A 27,591-nucleotide genomic window follows, 5' to 3' on the forward strand; every position below is an offset into this window, starting at 1 on the left:
CTTTTCAATAATGTTTGTGTATACACATGCATTGTCTACAATAATTAATCAGGTGGTTTTCAGAATTTCTTATTTTATTAGAATATTTGATATTAAAAACCAAAGATGCAAGAAAAGGCTACTTGTTTGCATCTAAAGTACAGTGTGAAGAAAGAAAAATTATGGTTTTATGAAAAAAAAAAAGTATTTTAAAAAAAAAGTATTACTGTAGATGTACTGAAAAATATAAATCAGTACTGCATGTGTTTGGTTCACAGGACTTTTGTCTAGCTTTTTACATTATATTCAAAGTATCTTTTAAAACACATTACAGGCACTCTTACTTTATTTCTTTACCACATATTTTTCTAATGGCTTTATTTTGACTTCCGTGACCACATGGCTTTGCTGAAGAATGTTTTTACATTTTGTAGTTATTATTTTTGCAAAAGCTACTCTTTCCTTCTTGATGTAGTTCTTCTTTCTAACAAACCTTAAATCTCTTTATGTAAGTAGTAGGTTTACTGATACCCCAAAATAACGCTATTGGTTGAACAACATATTTATGCCTATTGTACTGTATGTATCAGTATTGGTTTAAATACAATTTTTCTTATTTCAATGTAAAATATTGTACTAAATTAAATTCAAGCAGTAGTGCCACCAGTGTTTCATATGTCTGTGGTCTTTCACAATTTCACAAATTCTGGGATTCTTCCAGGGGTGGAGGTATTGCTATTTTATTTTCCAGAGGGAGGAGTCCCCCTCACAGTTCTATCACGTAGTTTTTCAGCACGGTCTTTATTGCCTGATAATCTGTAATACTAGTGAGTTGGTCTGAGTTACTCTTGCTTTAGGTGAGCAACTGAGCACAGGCATGAAAACTAGATTAATAATCTTAACTACCCCCTATTAGGTCATGAGGCAGCTGAACAGATCACTTGGCAAAATCAACAAACTAGGCCATTGTTATGAAGCACAATGAAGTTTGCAAATCAAAAGCGTATGGTATATTTAATGCACAAAAATGAAGAGATGAGATGCTTTTCTTTTCCTGCCATTCCCAGTGTTTGGTAAAAGACGATGTGTGGAAATTTCAGTTTATCATAACAATTTAATAAACATATAGTAAATGTACAGTACAGTGTATCAGGCTGCTTGTGTTAAAAGCTGCTCCCAACAGTTTAGGATGTCCTTAGATACATTTACATGTAGCTCAATCAGGAATACACAGTACCTCTATGTCGTTTGTGTTTTTAATGTTAAAAGACTTCATTTCCATGCAGTTGTTTCATAATAAACAACAAAGATTTATGAATGCTTTTACAAAAGGCCATCTTCATATTTCTCTAATCAGGTTCAGTTTGGTACAAAAATAAACAAAGTACAGTTATTTATTGTATTGTTATGTTTGCGATTACAATGCTAAGAGTATTTTGACGGTAGTTAACTGTGTAAATCCATGTATTTTCTATCGGATGTTGGAGTGAATTAAACCTACAAACATCTGGGTCTTAGCTGTTGGGTACAAGAATTGTTCTCATACTAATATCATTGCAAGTGGTAATTTATTTTCTTTGGCATATATGCATGCTTTCACTTTGAGATCGAAAAGATTAAAACATCTGATTAAAGCGGGGCAGTTTTTTTTTCAAAATGGTTTAAACATCAAAGGAATTGAAAATGGCACAATGTGCAGCTTCATAGCAGTTAGAGTGCTCAGTAAGTTTTTAAAAAAATCCTGAAATACAGTTGAACAACTTTGTTTTGTTTCAGAAAGAGAATACAAAATCATGGCAGGTTTGGTGAACAAAACTGTGTGTATTTTCAGAGAACAAAGGGTTACAGGATTCGTTGTCTTCATTCTGACGGGTGTGTCTGTCTTCATGTCTCCAATGCTGAAGGTACACTGATTTTGTTATTTATTAGTGGGAATTATCTTTAGGGAAGTGCAAAATCACGTGCAAAATTAGGAGAATCAAGACAAAGATGTGCAGTGTTCTGTAGTTCAAATGTTTGCTCACAATACAGGCCTAGTTTTTTAGCTTTTAAAAAAACAACAGTAATGCAAGTATTAATTATAACCTATTTAAACGGAAATGCTTTTGCCAGTGTCAGAGTAGTTGCTTTATGTGTTAGTCTTAATTAACTGAAATTAATTGACAAATCTTATTAAGTGTCTGGGAAAACAAAGGTTTAGGTTTATCTTTCCTCATAAAAACATTTGTTTTTTGTTCTTGTTAAATTTGGACAAAAAGCTCTTTAAATTTTAAAAGGGCTTAGGGAAAAAAAACTAATAGTGGACATTTCAATGTGCATAACTGTAAGAGAGGACTTGGTATTGGAGAACAATAGTTCTGCAGGATTTATAAATATCAGTGAAGGGTCAAGAATCAGAGATTTGAAAAACATATTAATGTCTCCTGTTTAAGTAACTGACTGTTGTAATTCAGTCACTCAGAGCTGAGCTATAAGAAAAACCTGAAGATATTATGACTTTTCAAGAGCTGTAGACCCAAGACATGAAGATTACATCTCACATTGTGAAGTCGTGTCTGCCTCCTAGTGGCAAGCTCAATTTACTGAGTTGACAATTTACTAAGATGAGATCATCTTAATTATACACATTATTCATATAGCCTGCAGAACAAGTCAATTATTTTTACTTTATTTCGTTTCTGTTTTTAGTTTTTTTGCATGGATGTACAGTATTTGTCCTCCTGAGTTGGATATTCCACTTTTTTACATGCTTGTGTTTTGTAATACACCCTCTCCCCAGGTTACACATGGCTTGACATACAGTACGAAAATTTGACATTACATAAAACGTTTCATTGGTCCCATAATAAACCATTTGAGTGTAAGCAAGTGATCAGTGGCCTCATTTGTAATAACCCTAAGATGCTTATTTCAGATTTTAAAATGTGATTGATTCTTATTGTGTCTCACAAATGGTGCTCCTTTGACTTTTTAATAACATTTATTTTTCTTTGGGGCTTGGGTTTTATTAGAAGTGAATAAATAACTAAATATCCATTCATTTAGTAAATATTGTCATGGATTATCTTCAGATGTAAAAGAAAACAATTAACCATTTTGTAAATGACACAGTAAGAATTTCTGTTTATTTGAAAGGTGTGTTCCCTAGCACACTTTTGGTATGCTAAGATTTGTCTGTAATTACAGTATGTTCCCAGTCAGCTGAGATTACAGAGGGTTTTTAGGGCTTTTCTCAATTGCATGGGTAATATGAACAAGCTGATCTTGATGCTACGTATATACAGTACAGTAGGTGGTGAATAAGGGCATGCCAATGGTGTTTAGTTAATGATCAAGGATGCCCAGTTACAAAAAGGGATAGCCTTCCCAGTACACTTTGTGACACCTTTAACCAAATGTAAAATAGTTATATTACAGAATGTATTGTATAAATAATGATATAACACAGTGGTTATTTGCTTTAATATCTTATATACTGTATATGTGGTCAAATTAAATTTAGATGGATAGGAAAAGTAATGCAAAAGAAACTATATAGGGATACTGAATAAAGGTGTAAAATTGTTTTAAATTATACATTTACAAATTATATAAATTTGAGAGAAAGAAAGGCAGAGAAAATAATATGAAAGTGTAAAGAAATTACCCGCACCTTAATTTTCAGTTTTGCATGATTCCTAACTCCTAAAAAAATATTTTCTTTGGAAAAAAAATGAAATTTCCTTTCCCTAAAAGCAGTATGAACATCTGAATAAAGCAATTTCAGTTTTCTGAGATGTATGCCAATTTAAAATACAAAGAGGACACATTTTGTACTTTACCTATGTTAATTTCTGGCTATGTTATTTTAACTTTGAAATATTCTCTTTTATTAAGTTCATTCCAATGCCTGTGCTGTATGGAGTTTTCCTTTACATGGGTGTTGCTTCCCTGAATGGAGTACAGGTGAGTTATTAGAAGGCAAATGTATAAAGGTGTTTGAATAGAGGTTACACAGGGGTGAATAATCATTAACCAGGCAACCAGTGAATTTAGTCAAGCCAGGCTTGTCTTGGCAAAAATGATCAGTGCATGTCTTTCTTTAATGTGCTTAATATAACTTCAGTGTTGAAAACACCAGTGGTGCTCGCAGAATAAACATCATCTACATCTCTTGAGCGAAACCTTTATCACACATTGTTACATTTTTAATTTCCTTTTGAAACAAACGTAAATTATTAACATCATTTTCAGCAAAGGAACTTATTTATTTATTATTTACAGCCATTTTGCTGATTAATGGTTAATATCCATGACTAATGACATTAATTTTGGCTATATATTCTACCTTCACAGAATAATTATATGTCCTCTAGTAGTTCAGGTGGGTAGCTGCATCAGCATGTGTGGGCTGCAAAGGAACAAGTAATTGGTGGTAATTGGAGGCTCCACGGCCGAAACGTTGTGTTTTCTTTCTTCTCTTTTTAGCATGGAATAAACCTATTACTTGTTCCATAAAAATATGTAGTTTGATTTTGAAAAAAAAAACTGGGTCTTGAACCTCTGATAACAAGTGCTTTTTGACCTTAACAACCAGAGAAGCACACAAGAAATAACTAGCTTCCCTTCAGAATAAAATACCATTACAAAATGGTTCATTTTAAAAGTTAGAAAGGTTTTGCAGGCAATACTTAATTTAATTGTTAAAAGAAAAAGGAAGTGTATTGTATCATAGCTTTGTAGAGAAGTTTTAGAAGTCACAATTTCAATTGTACATTTTCTTAGAGAGTACTTACAGTACAATCAAATGTGATTTGATTAATAAAGATCAAATCTTTATTAGACATTAATATTTTTTTAATAACATTTTGCGAATCTGCTTGTGAAGTGTTGGCTTGATATATTTGTCATAACTCAAAGCTAAATGTTGAAAAAAGGTTATTTTTTTATTATGGCACATTCAGTGTGTTATTTGCCATTGAGATGATTGAGACTAAACTTTCTTGCAAAGAGAAAATTCACAGCTCTGTTAAACTTTGTAAAAAAATCTTTAGATCCCTCATTTTGTGACTAGTTGAATTGAGTGTAGAATTTGTTTTGTTATAGTTCATGGACCGCCTGCAACTGCTTTTAATGCCAGCGAAACATCAGCCTGACTTTATCTACCTTCGGCATGTCCCATTGCGTCGAGTGCATTTGTTCACCTTTATTCAGGTGCTCTGTCTGGCCTTGCTCTGGATTCTCAAGTCAACCGTGGCTGCTATTATTTTCCCAGTCATGGTAAGTCCTGCGTAAGGGCACACCTCCTTTCCAGCTTCCTAGAAGCCACAAACCTGTTCCATTTCACTCAACACTTTGCCAAATAAAGGCCACTGTGCACCGTTGGAACTAATTTGGTTTTGCACATACACGCAGTGTATTGTAGGATTTGAATTCAACTTCAACTTTGAAGTTATGTTTGTCATTTTGAATTTCTACTTAACCTACTAAGGGAAGTTAATGTAAAAGACTATTAAACCTCTACTGAATTAGATAAATTTAGAAGTAACAAATTGAATATACAATGGCATGACATGATGACTTGATCAGAGTCATTAGAAGAAACCTTGGAATTATTGTTCATTGGAATTATAATGAACTGTTGTTTTGAGTGTGGATCTGCACTGGCTGTAAAAATCCTACTCTGTTGGGCCCCTGAGCAAGGCCTTAACCCCAACTGCTCCAGGGACGCCGCATAAATGGCTGATCCTGCACTCTGACCCCAAGCTTCTCTCCCTGTCTGTGTCTCATGGAGAGCAAGTTGGGGTATGTGAAAAGACACATTCCTAATGAAAGAAATTGTATATGGCCAATAAAGCGATCTCTCTTCTCCATGTGTGAGACTCAACAGCTGAAACAGTTCTGTTTTGCCCCTTCATTTTGACAAGCTGTCACATTTTTTTGTTGGGCTCTAATACTTCAAGGTGTTGCCCTCCACAGATCCTTGCCTTAGTGGCTGTGAGAAAGGCTATGGACTACCTCTTCTCACAGCATGATCTGAGCTTCCTGGATGATGTGATTCCTGAAAAGGATAAGAAGAAGAAGGAGGATGAGAAGAAAAAGAAGAAGAAGAAGGGAAGCATAGACAGTGACCTTGATGATGTGAGCAATTTATTATTTTAAAGGGGTCAGTGCATTGTATGTAAAAGGAAATGGATTAAAAAGCTTTTGTAGGTGTAACATTTTTACTTATCCGTGGATTAATGGATTACGGGATGGCCTTTTCTTCAAAGCTGTGTTAGATAACTTTAGCGCTGAGCTGGGTATTCCTGAAAGAGTAATTCTGACTGTTCAAGCTTAAGCATTTTTGGAGGCTTGTGCCAAACCGAATGTCATGTTGACGTTTTGAAAATATAAACAACTTAATTCAGGTTAGGTCATTACAAATCTTTCTCTTTTAGTTAACAGAAGGCTGACAGTTATTAAACCAATATACAGTAAACCCTACTGGGATCTACAAGTTCAACTGGTTACGCATCCATATGATGAAGTGTAGTGTTTTCTCATGAAACCATTTATGACTTTGATTTAATATGTGTTTGGCTTGTTTCACCAGAAAGGATTATTATCCCTCTAAAACTAGGCAGAATTTGGAAAAAAAGACACTGGAGACTGATTGCTTGGTCTGCATAACTAAATTAGAAAATACATCTTTACACAGTACGAAAAACAATTTTAGGGGATGGGATAAAAGTACCCAGAAAAAAGCAATCTAAGAAAATCCTAAAGAATTGTATGTCTGCACATTTTCATTCCAATTCAGATCTTAATTTCCTAAATGTATTCATTATTGACTTCATAGGACAAAAAACATCTTCTTCCAGCTCTTCAGGTGCTGGTTCTTTGAAGAGACCTGTCCTCCAGGCCTCCAGATCCCTGTCGTATTGTACATTGTGTGAATCAAATCCAGCATCTTTTATTTACATTTCCAATAAGCATCTGGGGTTTTATCAACTCTGCCAGAATGGAAATAATCTTCAGGACCAACATTTGTTTCATTCAGATCAGAATGTGTTTGTGTTCATTTTGTTAAACACATTTAAAAAGCAGAGGAAGACCTACTCTTTCCAGGCTTTTGTTGTTTTCTGCTATTTTAACATTTTCTGTGCCATACAAGATTAAGTACAGTGCCTTCTATAAGATGATTAATCTTTTTCTCACAGTTGTGTTCCTGAATGTGTAATAGAAGACCCGATTTTCAAGCTAGCAATGTGAATGCAGATGTTTTATTTTCTAAGATTTCTACCCGTTTCCTCCACAGTCCGATTTTCCATATCCTGAAAATGTTCCCAGCATTAAAATTCCCATGGACATGATGGAACAGGAACCCTTCTTAAGTGATAGCAAAACATCAGACAGTGAGTAGCAGAGCCTTATCCAATTCTCTGCTCCCTTGTCTAGTAACTCATTTTCTGTGTTTGAATTTTTTTTTCCATGAGCTGCTCACACATTGCTTGTCTGGTTTTGTGATGTCTACTTTTTCTCTTAGACTAACTCCCTTTTTTCTGGACTCTTATTAGGTCAACTCTGTTGCTAACTCTTCAATCATACTGTTTGACTGAAATTCCACCAAGATTGTTTTGGTCTTACTAACCATACTTTTTTTTCCGTGTACCATTAATCCCATTCAAAGCTTAATTCTGCCTTTTAAAAAATCTAAGCAAATAAAAGTATCAGAAGCAATGTCATTCTGTGACTCATTGAAAGATATCATTGAAAAGTACATTTACTCAAAGTTGCCTATACTGTATATTTGATTGGCTATATACTGGACATGTTGTGTTAAGAGTAGGTGTTTCTGCAGTGTACAAATAAATGACTAGAAGGAAAGAAACCTCTTCTGTTGTACACAAGGTTCAAATGATTAAAAATATATTTGTTTTATGACATAGCATAGTGGAAACAAAAATTCTTCTTCATTTGCTTACATTTCTTATTTTGAAACTAGATATGAACATAAATAGCTACGTGAGTTACAGTAAGTGCAGGACATTCTGTGTACAGCCTAAGCAATATACTGTGACTAGGCATTGTATTTTTTACCTATGTAATGCATGATATTCACTTTTCAGATTTGTTTTTCTTTTGATTGGATTACAAGATCTATGTAGAAATAGCAGATAATTTACAGGAGTGGGAAAATTGTATTTTCTGTACAATGGTTGCATTAACTAACATGCTACTCATACAGTATATTTTAACTGCATTGTATTGGAAAAGCAGGACACTTTAAAAATTCATTGCACAATAAGCTTACTTTCTGGTAATTAACCAGGTTATGGTAGGGTGGTCATGGCCTGACTTGCTTTTCAGATTTATTTTAGGATCCAGAAATATTTCTCTTTTAGATAAATAGCCTCAGACAGTCTGGAAGTCCTAGTGGGAGAACTTGATGTATTTGGGCCAAAGTTACAGTTCTTTTGTAGACCACCAGCTGCAATTCTGTCATTGCAGGGGGTGAGAAGGGAGTGCCTCACTGCTTTTTACCCCTGGGCTATTGAAACTAAGGCTGTAACAGGGGCAGCTAGTTTGGTTGTTTAGAGTCTAGGATGTGCATGAATGGTCCTTGTGAAGGGTGTAAAATTCTTTTCACGTTAATCAGTAGAATTTTTAGGGTCTTGGATATTTACTGTCATCTTGTATAAATGTACTGTGGAGGTTATAATGAATCTCGTGTATTCAGAGGATGGCTGGTAAACTGAAGCTCTCGTATGTTTTTACTTCTAGTTAGCAGTTCTTGGGCTTATTATATGTCCAGTTTTTTTATTTAAGTTATTAATATATTATAACAAATATACTGAGAGTATATATAATGGCACCTTATGTTACTGGTTTCCAAATACTAATTTGTTGTGTGTTTAATCCCTCTCATTATATCTGTCATACAAATCTATCCCATCATAAGTGAGCTATTTTTTAAAAAATAACATTTTCATTAATTTAAATACAATGCTGGTGAAGTACAATCAGTACTGAATTGTGGTTATTAGAATGTTTCTGAATACTGTCCATAAATTAAAACTGAGCAGGGAATGGGTAGTCCATAAATAGATCCTGGAGCTTATGTACTGTACAAGACTCGACAGTAATTCATGCAAGTCATAATCAGAAACCATATGTCTTCTATTCCACAGGAGAAAAATCACCAGCTTTCCTTGAACGACACACATCATGCTGAGCGGATTTATTTAAAATCCAACTCCATGTCCAGGTAATCTATTTTGTAGTGGAAAAAAATGCACAATTACTAGAAGCATTTTTTTACACAGCACGCTTCTTCCAGTAAATCAGTAAGGCTGGGAATAAAGTTGTTCAGTGCAGTTTAAACAGGGCTAGTTCTTGGGTGAGAGGGCAACAGTCCATTTAGGCAGTGGTGGCTAGTGGTCACGTTTCATGGAAAACTGACATGTGAGAAAGAATATGTGGAATGTACTCGGGAGGCATATACTTATTTTAAGGAATGCTATCTGATAATATAAAATCAGGTTTGGTTGCTTGTCCCGATTTATATCAACTGTTTAGATTCAGCTACAGTTAGCATTTGATCATTTGCAGATGATACAAAAAATAAAGGGTTTCAAACATTCAAAAATGAAAAAATGTAGTGTCTAGTTTTAAGTGTCCTTAAAAATTGTATTTTTTTAAATGAGATGTGAACACAACTAATGTTTAAAATTATTGAAAATAAGTTTTTCAGTGAGCTCTCCAGCTGAATGACAGATCATCCTTGGAGATGAGCAGAGATTTGTCAGTAAATGGGGAATTTGAGCTTAAACTGCCTCCATCATCCGGCAGGTGATGATGAAACTGCAACATGAGAGTGCTGGCCACAGCATGTGACTGTAAACTACTGAAGACGTTTATCTTGCTAAAGTGTGGCCTTAGATAAATCCTGCAATTGCATTCGCAAACAACAACAGTAATAATAATAATTCTTATTATTTTAATTGTATTGACAACAATAAGCTCTTCAAATGTCAAGTCATTCCCCTGTTTTTTTCTCATTTTGGTGTTTTTTACTGAATATACGGTAACCATGTTATCTGACTTGTGGGGGCTGAGTTAAAATCCATTGATTTTAAAAGAACATTGAAATTGTTCTCCAAGATAAAAAAAATTCAGTATCTTTTTTTAGATCCACTTCATGTACACATCTTGTGTGGTAATCTTCTAGACAAAGATAGCCAAGGGCAGGCTGGCTTACACTAGGAAAGCCAATTTCAAGCTTTACCAGTGAGCTCAGGACAGGAAGACTCAGAGAGCTTAAAAGTATTTTAAAAGATTTTATAAGATCATTTTGGTGTAGAGTACTGTTTAAGCGTTTAGGTGCACCAAGCTTTGCTTGGGAGGACTGAAATTGAGGACTGTATTATTGTTCTACCTTTGATTTTATTTGGAAATATGAAATGTATTTCTTCATTGAGTTTCACCACCACATTTCAATATTACAACTGAATAAAATGTTTTTACTACTTAATGTTAATAAGGGATTAATAAATAATATAGCAAAAATATAATTTTGTCGTTATATTATTTAGAAATTGAAATATTTGGTTTATAGGTTTTGTATGACTGTTTCTAAAATACCATTGATCAATTATCATCATGGAGGGTGTTTTATCCTCAAACTTTGAAAAATTACAGCTAGATATAATATTTTTATAAGATAGACTACTATTATTAGTATGGAAATTATCCTTAATCAGCCGTGCAATGCATACAGTACCTTTCTACAAAATGAACACTATAATAATGAAGTGAAAAAAACAACTTATGGAATAAACTTTAACATAACATTAATTTAGGAATTCCTTTCTTTTAGAAAAATTTATTTAACCAGTTATTTTAATGTTTCTTTATTAGCCCTATACAATTTCTTGCATTAGGAATTCGTCTTTTTGCATACCCCAGCTTTTCTCCATGGAGACACAGGCACACAAACAGGGAGAGAAGCTTGGGCTCAGAGCACAGGGTCTGCCATTGTACGGCGCCCCTGGAGCAGCTGGGGTTAAGGGCCTTGCTCAGGGGCCCAACGGAGTAGGATTCCTCTGCCGGCCGCGGGATTTGAACCGGCAACCTTCCAGTCACAGGCGCAGATCCTTAGCCACAGAGCCACCGCTCCGCCCGTTGAGACTGTGCCTGTATTTAAGAAGATATACAAAGGGAAATTTATTGACTGCACAAGTATTTATCCCCCCTAAGTGGTACTTGTGGAAGTACCTTTGGCAGTTATTTCTTCTGTCAGTTTTTTTGGGAATAGGTCTCTGCTAACTTTGTACAATTGGGTGGTATACTTTTTCCCATTTTTTTCTGGTCCAATTGCTCCATTTCTTAACCCTGTAAGTTTGGGGGCTGCAATTATCAAGCCTCACCATAAAGTTTCTGTTGGATTCAAGTCAGGACAATGACTAGGCCACTCAAAGACATCCACTCTCTTCTGATCAGACCACTTCTCTGTGGTTTTGTCTTTGTGCTTCTTGTCATTGTCCTGCTGAACTATGAATTTTCAACCCTGTTTTAGGTCCTTGGGTGACTCAAGCAAGGTTTTCTCAGTATTTGCCTGTACTTTGCACCATTTGATTTTCCCCAAAACCTGACAAACCTCAGCCCCTACCGATGAGAAGCACCCTCATAAGACGCTACCACAACCTTGAGTAAAGATGAATCTGTAAAGACATCGTTCTTACCAAACATCCATATACAGTAGACGGTATATAGCAGAACTTTTGAAGTTGCTGTTGACTTCACAGTGGCATCCCTAACTAGTTTCTAGCTTGCTCAGAAAGGTGACTTGATCAATGTACTAGATCTATGTAGTGTCTGGGTGGTATGATGCACAATCCACTTCTTCATGATGAATTTAACTGTACTCAAAGGAATCACCATCTCCTGATCAGTGCCTCTCTGCCACTATCATCCATTTGTTTCAAATAGTCATTGGTCTTCATTGTCAATTTGCATTTAGTATGTGAGTTGTAGCTTCATATTCAATATGTTACAGAATTTACAGAGTCACATGCATTAACTTTGAAGTCAAATTAAACTTAGATTTTCCACAGACAAGAATGTTACCCAGATTTTGTGATCTTTTAAACTGTCATTTTGCACATGGAATTATTTAGGGTTGTCATAGCAAAAGGGTTCAAAACGTACAATATGCATGTGAAATCTTGTAATTCTCTGTAAACGTCATATTATTTACACAAGCATTTTAGCATGATCAGTTTGGAGTAGATTCTAAACAAAGTCCTATTTGGAACTATATTCATTGTAAGGTCAGACAGCAACAGGTAGTACTTTTGAAGGGGGGCAGATAATTTTGCAATGCACTTGTAAGACCTGTGACAGCTGATGAATGGACACTTTTCTTTTTCAGGCTGCAAAGAAATCCAATAAAAGCTGTGCCTCAGATTAGAATAGAACTTGAACCTGAAGACAATGGCTTCTTCTGGAGGAGTCGGGGATCAGAGACATCACTGTAATGCACACACATCCAGCCTGTTTCTCTGAACTAGCCAATCCTTGCACAGACATAAGAAACCTTTCCACCCTGTCTTTATATCTTTCTGCAATCAAGACTGCCGGAATTCTGTTCTTTCCTGAAAGCAAGATTGAGGGACCAGAGCATTGTTTGTACGAACCTGAAGGACGTCTTCCCCTCTCTAGTGCTTTCTGTTAAGAGAACAAGCTGAAACTGAATAACCCAGGAAAGATGTGTTTTTACTTTTGCACTGTGGTTGCCATGCTACTTTCATGCCTCGAAATTATTTTTAAGTGTGAGAAACCTTAATTGTTTATCTTTCTGTTTTTTTTGTTTTCCTCCACACATGCACAAACAGTACTAAGCACTGCCATCTCATATTAAATGTTTTTACATCCTTTACTATGCAAAACATCACCATTGTCATCTGCTGTCCTGCATTAGTGAAGTTCATGTTGTCATTTTTCAATATACATGGCAACGGAGTTTGAGGCCTAATCTGCTGTTTTTATTTTTCTCATCTGAACTTTTTTCTTTGTTTAAAAAAAGAAATTACTGTAATTAAACTTTCCTGTAGCAGGAAAAGAATAATCTGATCTTTTTTGTAGCTCTACCTCTTATTTTTAGATGCCAGGCATTCTGTAAAACATACTATGTTGATTTTTTAATATTTTTTTTAAAGGGCACAGCATAGGATTTTAATAGAGTATTAATATTCTTTATTCTTGTTCTGTCTTTTTTTAGTTCATTTGGAACAAAAAAAATCAAGAGATTAAAAGTATTATGAAATAAAAAAACATTTGTAATATACAAATAATAGTGACAGGCTTACAGCATTTGTAAGAAGATTTAATGATAATGATTCTCTGATCTGTTTGCATTAATGCCCTTTTTATTGCTGTTTGTAATCACAGTGATGATCTAAATACAGTATTGTTTGATGATTGTTTAACAAAAAACAATGAATATCTCATATGAAGTATTGAATCAAAAGTCTTCTCTCACTAAGATAAATGTGTGCCAGTGTTTGATAGTTCTGGTACTGAAGATTTTCCAAAGCACCTTGCATCATTGCAAGACCGAATAGTACTCTGTTTTTGAAATCTCATGGGTATTACCCTTCAGAAGTTGTAAGTGTCTGTACAGAGGGGTCAGAAAAGTGGACCAGTCCTTTAAATACTGTACCTGGTGTTCATTTTGTGAAGAACTGATTTGTTTTTGGAAGCTGAACTGTTTGCAGATGGAATAATATTTTTAAAAGCAACATGTGCACTTTATCCACATCAAAATAAATAACATGCTGCTTTTGTGCTGCATTATAACACAATCTTAAAAACAAGCTGTAAATTTAATATAGGACAGCACTTAATGTTTCCATAACTACCCTGAAAAGGCATTTCTCAAAAGATAGCCGGTTTGCTTGTCATCACTCACTATTGTGAACCAAAACAGGAACATTCAGTCATTTGTATTAGATATCTTTCATTTTTAATCTAAAGAAATGTTCCTACAATGTGTTTGTTTTCCTTGTAAATAGTTTTTGGTGATACAACGTTGCCAGAAAGATACCTACTGTATGTCTTGGGAAAGAAACAGGCACATCATTCTGTAAAGGGGACATTTTGAGTTACTACTAATGTATTGCAATTTAAAAAAAATGTTTCTGCACCTGCAAGTTCAGTTGGGTTGAATCTGGAGAAATACTCAGGTACATTTCCCATATGCTTTTTGAAATTCGATTTTAAGATTCTTGGAGATGTACTGTAGTGTTATTTTTTAGATGTTTTAGTAATTCCCGTTTCAGAATGTCCTTGGAAAACATGGCATTGGAGATTAAGCCATGGGTTTAGTACCACCAGTGTGACATTATTTCTGAAGAGTTTGCCGTTCAGTTGAGCTTAGTCCAATTTTTCACATTGTAAAACGGCTGCATGACTCATGTTACAGGTTCATGTTTTCTTGTTATGGCCAACACAGGCTCAATTATAAACAGCACATTTTCCCCAGTTGCAAGCACAATAATGCTAAAAATGAGGTTTCAGCAGATTGCCAACTGTATTTGGATAAGAAGTAACGCTTATTCTGCACCAAGTAGCTTACCTACAGTAAGTGGCTTATACATGTAAAGTAAAATGATGATGCAGGTAACTATCAATACAGTATATATCAATTGAGCTATTTTATAGAAGGGTTAGTTTGTTTTGTTCAATTGCAAAGTTTTCAAATGAGATCAAACATTAAATGAATCAAATCTTTGCTTTTTGTTTCAGCCCATGATGCTGTTTTAGTTTTAACAACTATTAATTTATATGTTGATTTGTAATTCCAGCTTTTTTAAGAAGTATTCCACTGTCTACTAAAGTTTATACTCTTGGGACTAAAAAAAAATAAAGTTTCTGTGTCTTAATCTTAAAAATAAAGAATGGTGTAGAAATGGGATAAAAATACAATTAAAAAAAAACTACTACGATGACCTGTAATGTATCCCTAAAGTTATGTTTATCTTTTATAAATCCATACTGTTTTGTTCATTCCTTGTGTTATTTCTTTAATTTATAGCTGTTTTCCAAACCAATGTAGCTCTGCACAATTGAGTGTACTGTACTTTCACCATAAGGCAATGTTATAACCACATAAATCACTTATGGAGTTTATTTAAAGAGAATCAAATATATCAGCATGTCGTACAAATTCTATATACTAAGGCTGTTTGAAGCATACGTTTAATTCTAGGATATTAATAATTGATATTTTTTCATTGATTTTATTGTGACTTTTTAGAATAAAAACAAGTGAAATGATTTATTTTAGCATTTATATTTTTCAAATGAAATGTATACTGAAAATAAACTGACTTAAAGCACTTCACCATGTTTTCTTATATTTTTTATGCCTAAAATAGGAACAATTGTTATTACAACTGGATATTAATAGCATGCTGTTTACAAGTGATATCTTCTTGCTTTAATGTCATTGATCCAGGTTAAAGATACTCTTTACAGGAGGGTTACTGAGCTTGAAACCATTCCATCTGCTCCATTACACAGCTTTGTTCCAATCATTTTATTAAATTAAAAGGATCAATACAGCAATAAATGAGCTAGTTCCATCTGTGTGTGTATAGCAACGGATTGGAGGATATTGTATTCAAGGTTAGTATAAACACTAGTTTTCAAATACAACTGGATGCTAATTAGGTTTGTCTCAAACACAGGACCGACAATCTAAAATATTTTGGTACATAAGTACAGATACATATTGTTGTAATAGTGTAGATTTCTATTTCTATGCCGTAATACACTGCATTATATTAAACACATTATTTGATATTTCTGTGGAAGCTATGGTGGATTTTGTAGATTTATTTAAAACTACAGCAAACAGGAAAAATAACATGGCTAATTTGTTTTATCATTATATCATGCACTGCCATCACTTTCACTTTTTTGTGAAAGTCTTTCTAGTCCATTGAAGTTGGATTTTGTCAACTTCACCCCTTGCAGGTTATTGATAATTTTATAGACAGTTGTTTTAGAGGATTCCTGGCCAACATGATAAGGACCTACAGTGAAAAAAAAACATTTTTGGTTGATTGATAATTAGACATGTTAGACTTTTTCACTATTCCTGTTAATTGTAGCATGCCCAGTTTCTGGGCTATTTTTCTGACTGAATTTCTTTAATTTCAGCTTACAAAAAGTCTTTGCCCTTCACATTTTTTGTTTGTCTTTTAGCTACAAAGTTCAAACTAAGTCAACCTAAGCCACACTGATAGAATGGTCACAACTCTATTATGGGTGCCTAATCACCCAACAGTCAACACCTGATAAAGAACAGACTTGAGCCAATGTGTGAGCCAATTGTCTCGGTACTTTATTTGGAAGGAGCCAGTACATTTGTCCCTTCAACATAAAGAGCTTCAGCTCGATCAATTTGTTTAACCCAAAAGAGGGAACTGAATTGACTTCAGGTGCAAACAATATACTATCTCAATTGTCCCTTTAACATTCAGATTTTAAGGCAAACAGAGAGAAAAATCTCCATGTAGGCAAATTATGTTTCCTCTGAACATAATTCAGAGGAAGAGGAATTATAACAATTATTATCTTCATGTCAATTGTCTCTTTACTATAAAAATATTTCTGATACACCTTGATTTGATCAAATGCTAATAGGTCCCCAATCACATTAATATTTTTTATTTTGTATGTAATATTTTGTTATTGGTACATACCAATAATACATGTAATGTAATGAAAAATAAATGTACTAAAATCCATATTAAAACATTTCTTTTTCATGAACAACAAAAGCAAAAATAATCCCATTATTGAATTTACCCATCAAAAGAACTAAATGTTTGTATTTTTACACTGTACAATGTCCACATTGCTCTATTTCACCAGAACCACTTGAAGATGATCACAGATTACAAAATAAGCATTATAAAGTCAATGGTTTCTGCACAAAGGATAAAAAAAGGCTGTTCTTATTGAAGAGTAATATTACTGGCAGGTGTTTTAATAATGAAATCAGAGGTTGTTTCTGTAAAGTCACAGTAATGTTAAATTGTATTAAGCTGTGCTTTTAGTTTATTCACTTTATGTTTTTGATCCATGTTGTCTAGATTACAGAATTCTTAAAATCTTAGAATTGTGTACACTGTGTGGAGTGCATACTTGTCTTAGGAGGAGAATTTAATTTCTGTTCAATTCGGCATCTAACACTTCTTCTTATAATACATTTATGTTGCTTCCCTCTCTAAAACCTTCCACATCCCACTGGGTGTGGAACTCCATGAAGCTGGCTTCCCTACAAACAGTACAAACAAAGGCAGTAATGTCACCCAAACCCCTTACAACTGCACTGGAGAACCAAACTGGTGTCATTCATTTCTGCTCTGCTAGTGCGAGTTTGTCCAGTTGAAAGTAGCATCCGTCCTTTTGGGGGGTTTGACAGCACTTAGCCCAGCTACAAGGTGGGTGAAAACACTATATCTCAAGGATGAAAGCAGCTCAGCAGTTACTTTTAATGCCACAGCTGGAACACAAATGAATGAGACTGGTTCGATTCTCCTGTGACCTTACAGAAAGTGATAGCTTGGTAATGAAAGTAGCACACTACTTTCAATGGCACAAGCAGACCACTACACACAATCAGTGAGATTCATTAGTTGTGCTCTTTGTAGAGGGGCAACTTCATGGAGCCTAGATTTGGGCTTGGAGGTCAAAAATATGTTGTTGATATTGTGAAAACTTAAACATACTGTATACATAATATACTATCATACTAACGTTGTTTATCTGTGTGTTAAACCATTTCTTCCTCAGAAACTGTGTATTTCCAGTCCTTGTATCTGAGCAGATCAATGAAGTTTTCCAAGATTGCTATTTGCATCTCTAAATTTCTGAAGCCAGTGCAGACTTGGAAAAGATCAGGAAAATTTTATACGCATTGAAACTATCTCAGTTACCTCCTGAACTAACAGAGCTGAAAATTTACAATCCCTAGTAAACTCCACAGGAATTAAAGGTAGCTGCTCAACTGATGCAGCAGTGGAAATCTTCTGTATTAGTTGGCATTCCACCTGAACAGATGCTGACAGCGTGGGATCGAATTAGCCCTGTAATGCTCTGTCCGAGAATGGCTGTTTCCATTAGAATAAAAATCATCTCCATTCTTGATTGTTCCTTTTAAAAAGCCAAAGACCCTGTGGATCGCTATACTGTAGTTATAGTCCATCATTGCTGCCACAATCAGATATTAAATTATTTGCAAGGGTTTTTCTAAGAAGATGGAAACAAATAATCTAATCCATGATGACCAGATTGGCTTGAATGGGTAGTTTGGATTTACTTGTGTATCAAGTCCCTCATTAACTAGCTTCATGTGCAATGCTGACCTTATCAACATTATTTTCATTGACATGCAGCTGTCCAAATATCATGTTTCAATCTATGCCAGTGATGTTTTCCAGTTTTTTTAGTTCTTTCTGAATTTGCATGTTTTAATACTGTCTGATAACTTAGATACCTTCTCTGAGTAAAAAATAAATAATCAAATTACTTTTTACTTTGAATACTTCTACCAGAATTGCTATTCAGCAGCAGCTACAGGTATCACTATTTGGTTAAAGGCTAGTTCTCTTGGATCCATAATCTGACTCCACCAATAAATATAACTGACAAAACCATTCTTTGGATGTTCTAGGGTGCAAAGCAAGAAAATAAATAAAGCCTGTCTACATAAATTGGTTTGAGGGAGCCTGTGATGCTTCTAAAACATTAATCCCACACTTGTTTTGGGTATATAAAGAGATTGGATTTTAGGTAGGTTTGAGGACATTTGTAGCCAAAATAGTAAAGGGAAGCCTCACTTCATAGTCTTTTAAGTGGAAGAATCTCTATTAACTCTGCAATAAAGCCTTCTCCTTTGTATAGTATCTTCCTCATGGGTTTCCATGCAGTCAGACCCATGGAGCCACCTTGCCGAACAGTGCGTCTGTCAGAGGCACCAATTCTCTTTTAAATATGCTATTACTTCTAGTAGAAAGCCAGTTTTAAATACCACCTGTAAATTTAATCTAAATTTACTTCTGGTTAATCAATGTACTTGAGGAATAAAACATTCATTTTCGAACCCTCACAGTGGTCTCTGTGACTTGCTGTACTGGTCTATGTTTCTCACTCTTGGAAGGTAGATTTTACGACTCACAGTTGAAGTAAATTATGAGCCCAAAGGTAATAATAATAATAATAATAATAATAATAATAATAATAATAATAATAATAATAATAATAATAATAATAATAATTGCTTACACTTATATAGCGCTTTTCTGGACACTCCACTCAAAGCGCTTTACAGGTAATGGGGACTCCCCTTCACCACCACCAATATGCAGCATCCACCTGGATGATGCAATGGCAGTCATAGCGCGCCAGAACACTCACCACACATCAGCTATCAGTGGGGAAGAGAGCAGAGTAATAAGAGTCTGCTTATTAATGCAGGGGTGAGTCTGCATTCTTCATGTCTATAGTCAGAATAACCCTCCAGATTGAGGAATAATGTCATTGTCAGGACATTTTAGGCCACGTCTTCTTCCATGTACTGTACCTGGGCATGGTTGAGTGCACTTTGTATGACATTGGTAATGCTTCCCAATATCATACCTGTGACCTGGGTTTGGAGCCAAGCTTTGCTTTGTGAATTCTCTTTACTATGAATCACACAAACTCCTATTTTAGGCCTGAATTTCATCTGTTTTTCTCAGAGAAAAAGTAAACTTTGATGTTGGTTAGGCCGGTACTACACTTAGGTAGCAATCAGAAGAAAGGAAGGAATGCATTATTGCATTGTGATATGAATCATTCCTGATTGTTTGATAGGCCCTAGGACTTTCAGCATAGCAAGGTTTTTCATCACTCTTTGCCAGATTAAGGTGGCAGAGAACACTGTTTCCACAGGCATATATTTATTTGTGTAAAATATTTTGGATAGTGGTCCCTGGAGAGAGCAAGATGTTTTGACAGTGATTTTATTACAATAATTTGGGCATTTTGTAGAGAATTGCACATAAACAACAAATGTGAGGTGAACACACTGTAACAAACAGAGTACATAATGTTCTATTTTCAAAATACATGTAATAAGCCTGTTTAGGTGTATGATTCAAGAAACTTACATTATCAAAAACCTGAAAATGCAAGCAGATTCAAAAGGAGACTGATGACATTTCTTTCCACATTCCAGTACAAATAGGATAACATAAGCATAACTAAGGTTAAAATCCCCTTCAGCACTAAAAGAAAGGTTTTGGCTTTCTTTTTTAGGGATTTAATATTGTAATATCATGCTGACATATATAGATAGAACACTGCGCTGTAGGTGGTGTCCTATGGCTGCTTACGAGACAGTTAAGGCTTCTATTCACGTCAGCCAGAAACCCATTTTGAAATGCTGAGAAGGTCAGCCTATACTTTCAGAGACTATTTAGATCAAACAAAGAAGCGAAATGTAAAACCGCGCAAGCTTTTTGTTAGCTATTTAGAAAGATTTGGTCTTTTTCTTAAATGCTAAATTCGTTTTGACATGAAATTTTCCAGTGTTGATCTCGGAAGTTTAGTTACATGCAATCAGTCTTCATTTTCTGTCTTGTACTTAATAATGATCTAACTGGTATGATAGAAATACTATAATCACTGAAGTGGAAAGCAAAATCTCTCAGGAAAAATATACTCCAGGGTAGGAGCACTTAATATACATTAGTTAAATCATTCTTCATCCCCTGTCCTCAGAATGTCATTTGGTAGACTCTGATTATGTCCATGCACAACTCTTGTGAAAACCAGGTTTTACGCTATACATATATGTGAAAAAGCAGAATATATACGTATATGATAAGGTTGAATAAAGGTTCAGGTATAATTAAACTTACAGTAATTCTTATAAGACATATAAAGCAAGGGTTAAAGACAAAATGCCTTGAAAGCTAAATATTTTCCTGTCACAAGACAGGATTGACCTAAATTGTGTCATGACAGGTCTCTAAAATCATCTAGCATTTTCCAGGCTAAGACAGTTAATTGCTAAAAATTGGTCTTTACTTTGATCCTGTAAGGTCTGTGATTTTTCCCACAGTTTTCAATCTAACATCTTTGACTTATGATAATAAATACCGTCAATGATCTATGTTCCAGTTCTCATGAAAGCAAAAGGATAATGATTCATGAATAATGAAACAGTGTTTGAAAATATAAATCTGTAGAATCTTTTAAACTATTTTTCTTTAAATATATAGCATGGGTTTGACTTCTGTATTTTTACTGTAGCAATTATTTTGTTTCACAATTGTCACATTAAGAGGCTGTATGTGTTACGGATTCGGTCAGTGAAACCGAAACCAAGTAGTGAACCCACTTGCGGGAGCCGACAGAGACGAGTCGTGATCCTAATACCGTAGCCGAAGGAGAGAGCCGAGAGTCCAAGGGAAGCCAGTGATCCAAACCGAGAGGGAGTAGCCAAAGCCAAACCGTAATCCAAAACCGTAGACGAAGGGGAGAGCCGAGAATCCAAGGGAAACCAGAGAACCAAACTAGAAGAAAGCAACCGAAGCCGAACCGTAATCCAATAGACGTAGTAAAAGGGGAAAAACCAAAGTCGGAACCAGAACAGTACGAGGAGGTTGAAGGCGTAGCGCAACTAAGTAGCTCGTAAGGGAAACCAATACTGAGCGAGGAGGTAGGGAAAGACTAATGCTTAAATACCAGATGAGACAGAGGTGTGGTGGTGAACGCGTACCGTGATAGGTGGACTGATGAACTAAGGCTACACCTTCTTCTGCCTCTTTCGTTGCCGAGAGGCAGGGATCGTAACATTACCCCCCTCTCTATGGGCGGCTCCCGACGCCCTAGCTGGACGATTAGGGAAATTCTGATGGAAATCCCGGATCAGATTTGAATCCAGTATATCTCTTTCTGCTACCCATGACCGCTCCTCTGGACCGTAGCCTTCCCAATCCACTAGGTATTGCAGGGATCCACGAGACCATCGGGAATCTAAGATCTTATTTACGGTGTAGGCAGGAAGTCCATCAATTACACGAGGTGGTGGGGGTTTTTGTTGCGGTTTAGACAGAGTGGATCTGCGAAAGGGCTTAAGGAGGGAAACATGGAACGTAGGGTGAATCCTGAGGGTAGGAGGCAAGGCCAGTCGATAAGTTACAGGGGTAACCTGGGTGAGGATACGAAAAGGGCCGATGAACCTGGAAGCCAGCTTGCCAGAAGGTTGCTTTAGAGGAAGGTTGTGGGTAGATAACCAGACAAATTGTCCACGTCGAAATCTGGGTACGGTTCGACGGCGCCGATCCGCCGCGGTCTTCTGCCGAGCTGCAGTGTAAAGAAGGGCGGCTTTAGCCTTCTTCCAGAATTCCTGTAGGTTAGCGATATATTCTTGAACAGAAGGAACTTCTGTGTCTGGTGGGGAGTCCGGGAAGAGAGGGGGCTGATAACCTAAGGCACACTTGAATGGTGACATGCCGTCGATGAAGTATACAAAGAATTATGAGCATATTCTGCCCATGGAAGCAATGATACCCAGTTATCTTGGGTAGATGAGATATATGCCCGTAAGTAGGTTAGCAGTTCTTGATTCATACGTTCAGTTTGACCATTGGCCTGCGGGTGGTAAGCTGAAGTAAGCGAAACTGAGGCTCCCAGTGATTTACAGAAGGCCTTCCAAAATCGTGAAATAAACTGGGGGCCCCTATCGGAAACAATGTCTTTAGGGATGCCATGAAGATGGAAGATATGCAGTATGAACAGGTCTGCTAGTTCCCTAGCTGAGGGCAAGGAAGGTAGGGGAATAAAATGGGCGGATTTCGAGAAACGATCTACTACAACCATGACTGTCGTGTATCCTTGGCTTGGTGGAAGGTCAGTAATGAAATCAACTGAGAGGTGGGTCCAAGGACGGTCGGGGATAGGTAAGGGTTGAAGAGGACCTGCCACCCTCATCCGAGAAGACTTGATTCGGGAACATATTGAGCAGGCTTGGACATACTCCTTGACATCTTTAACTATGGTTGGCCACCAGAAATCTCTAGAGATTAACTCCAGGGTACGTCGGAATCCAGGGTGTCCGGCGAAGCGGGAGTCATGTCCCCATTGCAAGACAGAAGATCTGACTGGGGTCGAGACAAATAACTTGTCCTGAGGGCACTGAGGAGGTACTGTTTGGAGTACTAACTATGACTTCTATGTCTCTCTGTTACGGATTCGGTCAGTGAAACCGAAACCAAGTAGTGAACCCACTTGCGGGAGCCGACAGAGACGAGTCGTGATCCTAATACCGTAGCCGAAGGAGAGAGCCGAGAGTCCAAGGGAAGCCAGTGATCCAAACCGAGAGGGAGTAGCCAAAGCCAAACCGTAATCCAAAACCGTAGACGAAGGGGAGAGCCGAGAATCCAAGGGAAGCCAGAGAACCAAACTAGAAGAAAGCAACCGAAGCCGAACCGTAATCCAATAGACGTAGTAAAAGGGGAAAAACCAAAGTCGGAACCAGAACAGTACGAGGAGGTTGAAGGCGTAGCGCAACTAAGAAGCTCGAAAGGGAAACCAATACTGAGCGAGGAGGTAGGGAAAGACTAATGCTTAAATACCAGCTGAGACGGAGGTGTGGTGGTGAATGCGTACCGTGATAGGTGGACTGATGAACTAAGGCTACGCCTTCTTCTGCCTCTTTCGTTGCCGCGAGGCAGGGATCGTAACAGTATGTCCCATTTTTGCTAAAAAATATAGGTTTGTACTTCATACAAAAAAGAGTTAAAGGCTCTACTCGCTTAATACCTGGTCAGGTATGTCCTACTGTACTTCAGAATCAACAGTCAAACCATAACTCAGCAATGAAAAATGAAATAGTGGTAAGAGTAACGCATTTAAAAATGAAAATAGGAAGCACTTTAGACAAAGGGGTGTGTGTGCATGGGACAGGCTGCCCAGTTAAGTTGTGAAACCTGGTTCCATAGCGTCATTATAGAAACAGCTGAAGAGTTTCATATCAATTAACTACTAGTAACCAAACAAGCGAGATGAGCTACAGTAAGTGGCTTTCACATTTCTAACAGTTCATATGTTTTCTGAAAAAAACATTATAGTCTTCTATAATAAATACAAGAAAAGAATCTGAAGAGTTCAAAGTGAATGCACAATTAGTTGGCATTCCTGCTTTTTATAATAAAGTCAATTGTTTTGCATTTGAATGTATCCCCTGTGAGATGATGGGTTTGATGCTATGCTACACAGTTTTCAATAAAGCTATGAGGAATTTGTTATTAATTTTCCTCCCAAATCAATAACCAGGAGTGAATTAGCTAAAAGTTCAGCTGCCTCTAGGAAGTAATGTACAATAGTCTGATTCCATATTACACTGCACAGTACACTCTGTTCTGAATGTGAACAGCACAGTGAATGAAGTAGTGGGAAACATATACAATACAGAGAATGATACTGCAAACACTTGCTCTTCAGACAGCCGTCATATAAAAATAAGTTATCCAGAAAATTGAAAGACTTTATACTTTATTTGATATAACAGATCTCCATGTAGTATCCTAGGTACATGGGACACCAGTGCCAACTGGGACAGTTCTAAGCACATAACACCATCTGACACAGGGTTATTCTCAGAATAAAAATACTCCAAACATAAACCTAGTTCTCTTAAAAGCAGTTACTTACTTTTTCGTCTTCAAACTAGGTGGCTAATGTACAGTACTTCCTGACCCTCAAACATATATTTCTGGATTTGTTCTGGATCACTGCCAAAATGTTTTTGCTTGTTTTGACCCTTCTTTCTCTCATTGCAAAATCCATCCCAGTACATGTCTATCTTTGCTGCTGGATTCTGGCTTCCTCCATCCTTGATCAAGTTTCTGTTTATCCATTTTCTGTTTCTCCATCTCTTTTGTCATCTAACTTGAATGTTGTATCTAGAAACAGACTCTTTCTCCAGCAGAGTTACATACAGTACATTTAGAACTACCCAACATTCAAATTTATTCATATCTTTGAAATCAGTATTTTGTAAACCTTTAGCTTTGATAGTCTTGAGCAGGTATTTCCTGTAGCTTTTTTATTAGGTTTTCAGGGATATCCACCCACTTCTCCATGCTGAAACCTTCCAGTGTCTACTGGTTGACTGAACTGTGCTTTCTTCTGCTCATACCATTAATGTTCTACTATACACTGTGATAACACTGAATTTTGTGCTTTCTATTGCAAAGTCTATTTAACAGCTTGAGCTGTTGTAGAAAAACCATTCAAGCAGAATTTCTAAAAACTAAACTACAGTATGTGACAATATAGATATCAGTTAACCACCTTCTATATTCATGTCATTAGCTGTCTGGTAATAAGAGAACCTGCCTGGAGTGGATCACAGGTGCAGTACTATATTAAAGCACTGGAGATAATATCTTTTAAGAAAATGATGACACTACACTCCTAAAAAAAGTTTGCTGTTTTGCCTTATGACATATTCCTGACTAAGCAGCAGCCAGAAACTCTGCAAACACCCTACAGCCAGTCCAATCTTGGTCTTGGAGATCAGGTTTATCAGTGGGTTTTCTATGTCTCTTTAAAACAGCAGCATCTGATGCGAAAATGGTCCAGTTAAACCCATAATTATGAGCTTCTTTACATTTTTAAAAGCTGATGTGGAACGTAAACCTGCAGATCAACTGGCTCAGCATTGGACATTCCTGCTGTACCATGAATCGACATTATCCATGGATCGTTGTGTCATTATCTCCTGTTCTTTAGATTATAGAGCTCAATTAGTATGTTTTATGTTCAACCAATGTTCACACTGTGGTTGAATAAATGCTTGTTTGGTTCATGTTCAAGTTCAAGTTCAAGTTCATGTTCAAGTTTATTGTCATTACACTCATACATGGTATATGGTATAACGAAATGCTATTTAGCTAACTCTCGGACATAAGTAGAACAAAGAGAAAAAAACAACAACAACAACAATACAATTGTGTAGTAAAAGAAAGACAGAGACAACAGGCAGTGTGCAAAAAACAACAACAGACGATGTGCAAAAAACAACAACAGGCAATGTGCAAAAAACAAAACAACAGACAATGTGCAAAACAACAAAAAGGTAACAGGTTATGTGCAAAAATATGCATCAACAGAATAAAATAAAGGGATAGAAATTATGGGGAGTGAGCTTTTGACATGTATAGTAGAGGTAGATTTTCAATGTGTGTTTGGGTTTTTGGTGAGAAAGAAAGGAAGAAGGCACTGTGAGGTTCGGATCATAGGTGAGAGGTGAGGTGAGAGTGAGAGAGAGAGGCTGGGAATTTAACAGTTTGATAGTGCGGGGGTAAAAACTGTCTCTGAGTCTGGTAGTCTGGGTCCGAATGCTCTGGTACTGTTTTCCAGATGGTAGCAGATCATAAAGTCTGTAGCTGGGGTGTGTGGGGTCTTTGATTATGCTTAGAGCTTTCCTCAAGCACCGTCTGTCATAAATGTCCTGGATAGATGGGAGGGTAACCCCAGTGATGGACTGGGCAGTTTTCACCACCCGCTGTAGGGCTTTGCGGTTTTAAGAAACATTACTGAATTACTGCTTTTGTCTCTAATTAGTCCAGTGTTGACAAACTCTTGTTTTCTTGGATCTTACTCTACCAGCTTTTCCTAAGTCCCCGTTAATATCACTTAACATTATAGACACAAAAAAATGAATAATAAAAAAACAGTCTAACTTCAAACAGGAAGTGGTCATCCTGTGGCTTTGTCTGATGATTGACTTTCAAAATATTGTAGCAAAAACACATGAATTGTATTTTGAAATGAATTTTTTTTTCCTGTGTAGTGGTACATGCTGGCTCATAATGTTTGACATACAAAGTGGATGGATGAAGGAGTCCGGTCCCACATATGAAGTATTTGGGATACATTGCAATATACATTTATTTATATTAATAACTCTGTATTATTTAGACATGTGTTACTATTTTACATCTCTTACAGTAGTGATTCCTTTCTTACTCATATACTGTAAAATAGACCTACAGTAGTAATGCAATATATGGCATAGTAAGCCACAAATAAAGTGTATGAGCTCCATCTAGTGAAACAAATGCATATTGCACGTTATAAATGTAATGCCCTCAAGTGCACTACTGTGTACTTACTGTAATAATGCAATTCAATGACGTGCCCTTCTTTTAATGCAATATCAAATTAATGTCTTTCACAACCAAAATAATCATTTAAAAGAGTTAAAATCAGTAATTTTATTGTTATTTTCACACATTCACAGAACTCCTGTATTATCCCTACAATAGAAATCAAGGACACATGCTTCAGAACTCCTGCAAAAAAAGAAATCTAGAATCAACTTAAATCTACTTAAAACATGCTAAAATACTGTATTATACTGAATTATACAGTAATTCTTCCAACACCATTAGAACATAGTGTAATTTTCTATTGACTTCTTTTATCGGACTAATGATCACATTTCAGCGGATACTGTATGTTCAGAAGATTATGTTCCCATAAAATTTAACAATGTTTTTAGTTCTGTTTAATTCTGTT

The 27,591-nt window shown here is 36.1% G+C and overlaps 2 protein-coding genes across 10 annotated transcripts in view; one reads left to right on the top strand and one right to left on the bottom strand.

Annotated features, from left to right (window-relative positions):
- Positions 1–14,194, top strand: part of slc4a4a (solute carrier family 4 member 4a) — a 98,928-nt gene extending 84,734 nt beyond the window's left edge. For 4 of the 7 annotated variants that reach the window (XM_015339894.2, XM_015339882.2, XM_015339896.2 and 1 more), the window contains 6 exons: positions 1,811–1,883; positions 3,856–3,924; positions 5,065–5,238; positions 5,938–6,099; positions 9,132–9,208; positions 12,374–14,194. In XM_015339894.2, coding sequence (XP_015195380.1) covers positions 1,811–1,883; positions 3,856–3,924; positions 5,065–5,238; positions 5,938–6,099; positions 9,132–9,208; positions 12,374–12,479 — 661 coding nt within the window. In that variant the 3' untranslated portion in view covers positions 12,480–14,194. Of the gene's footprint in view, positions 1–1,810; positions 1,884–3,855; positions 3,925–5,064; positions 5,239–5,937; positions 6,100–7,258; positions 7,356–9,131; positions 9,209–12,373 lie in introns of all 7 variants that reach the window. The other 3 variants (XM_006627127.3, XM_015339888.2, XM_015339903.2) reach the window with 1 other exon arrangement.
- The window catches only part of gc (GC vitamin D binding protein), a 59,825-nt gene continuing 43,066 nt past the window's right edge, over positions 10,833–27,591 (bottom strand). For 2 of the 3 annotated variants that reach the window (XM_069187016.1, XM_069187018.1), the window contains one exon: positions 27,273–27,365. The gene's annotated coding sequence lies outside the window, so the exon portion shown is untranslated. Of the gene's footprint in view, positions 11,137–27,272; positions 27,366–27,591 lie in introns of those variants that run through there. The other variant, XM_069187017.1, reaches the window with a different exon arrangement.

The sequence above is a fragment of the Lepisosteus oculatus genome, chromosome 3 (assembly GCF_040954835.1).
Source record: "Lepisosteus oculatus isolate fLepOcu1 chromosome 3, fLepOcu1.hap2, whole genome shotgun sequence".
Taxonomy (NCBI): Eukaryota; Metazoa; Chordata; class Actinopteri; order Semionotiformes; family Lepisosteidae; genus Lepisosteus; species Lepisosteus oculatus.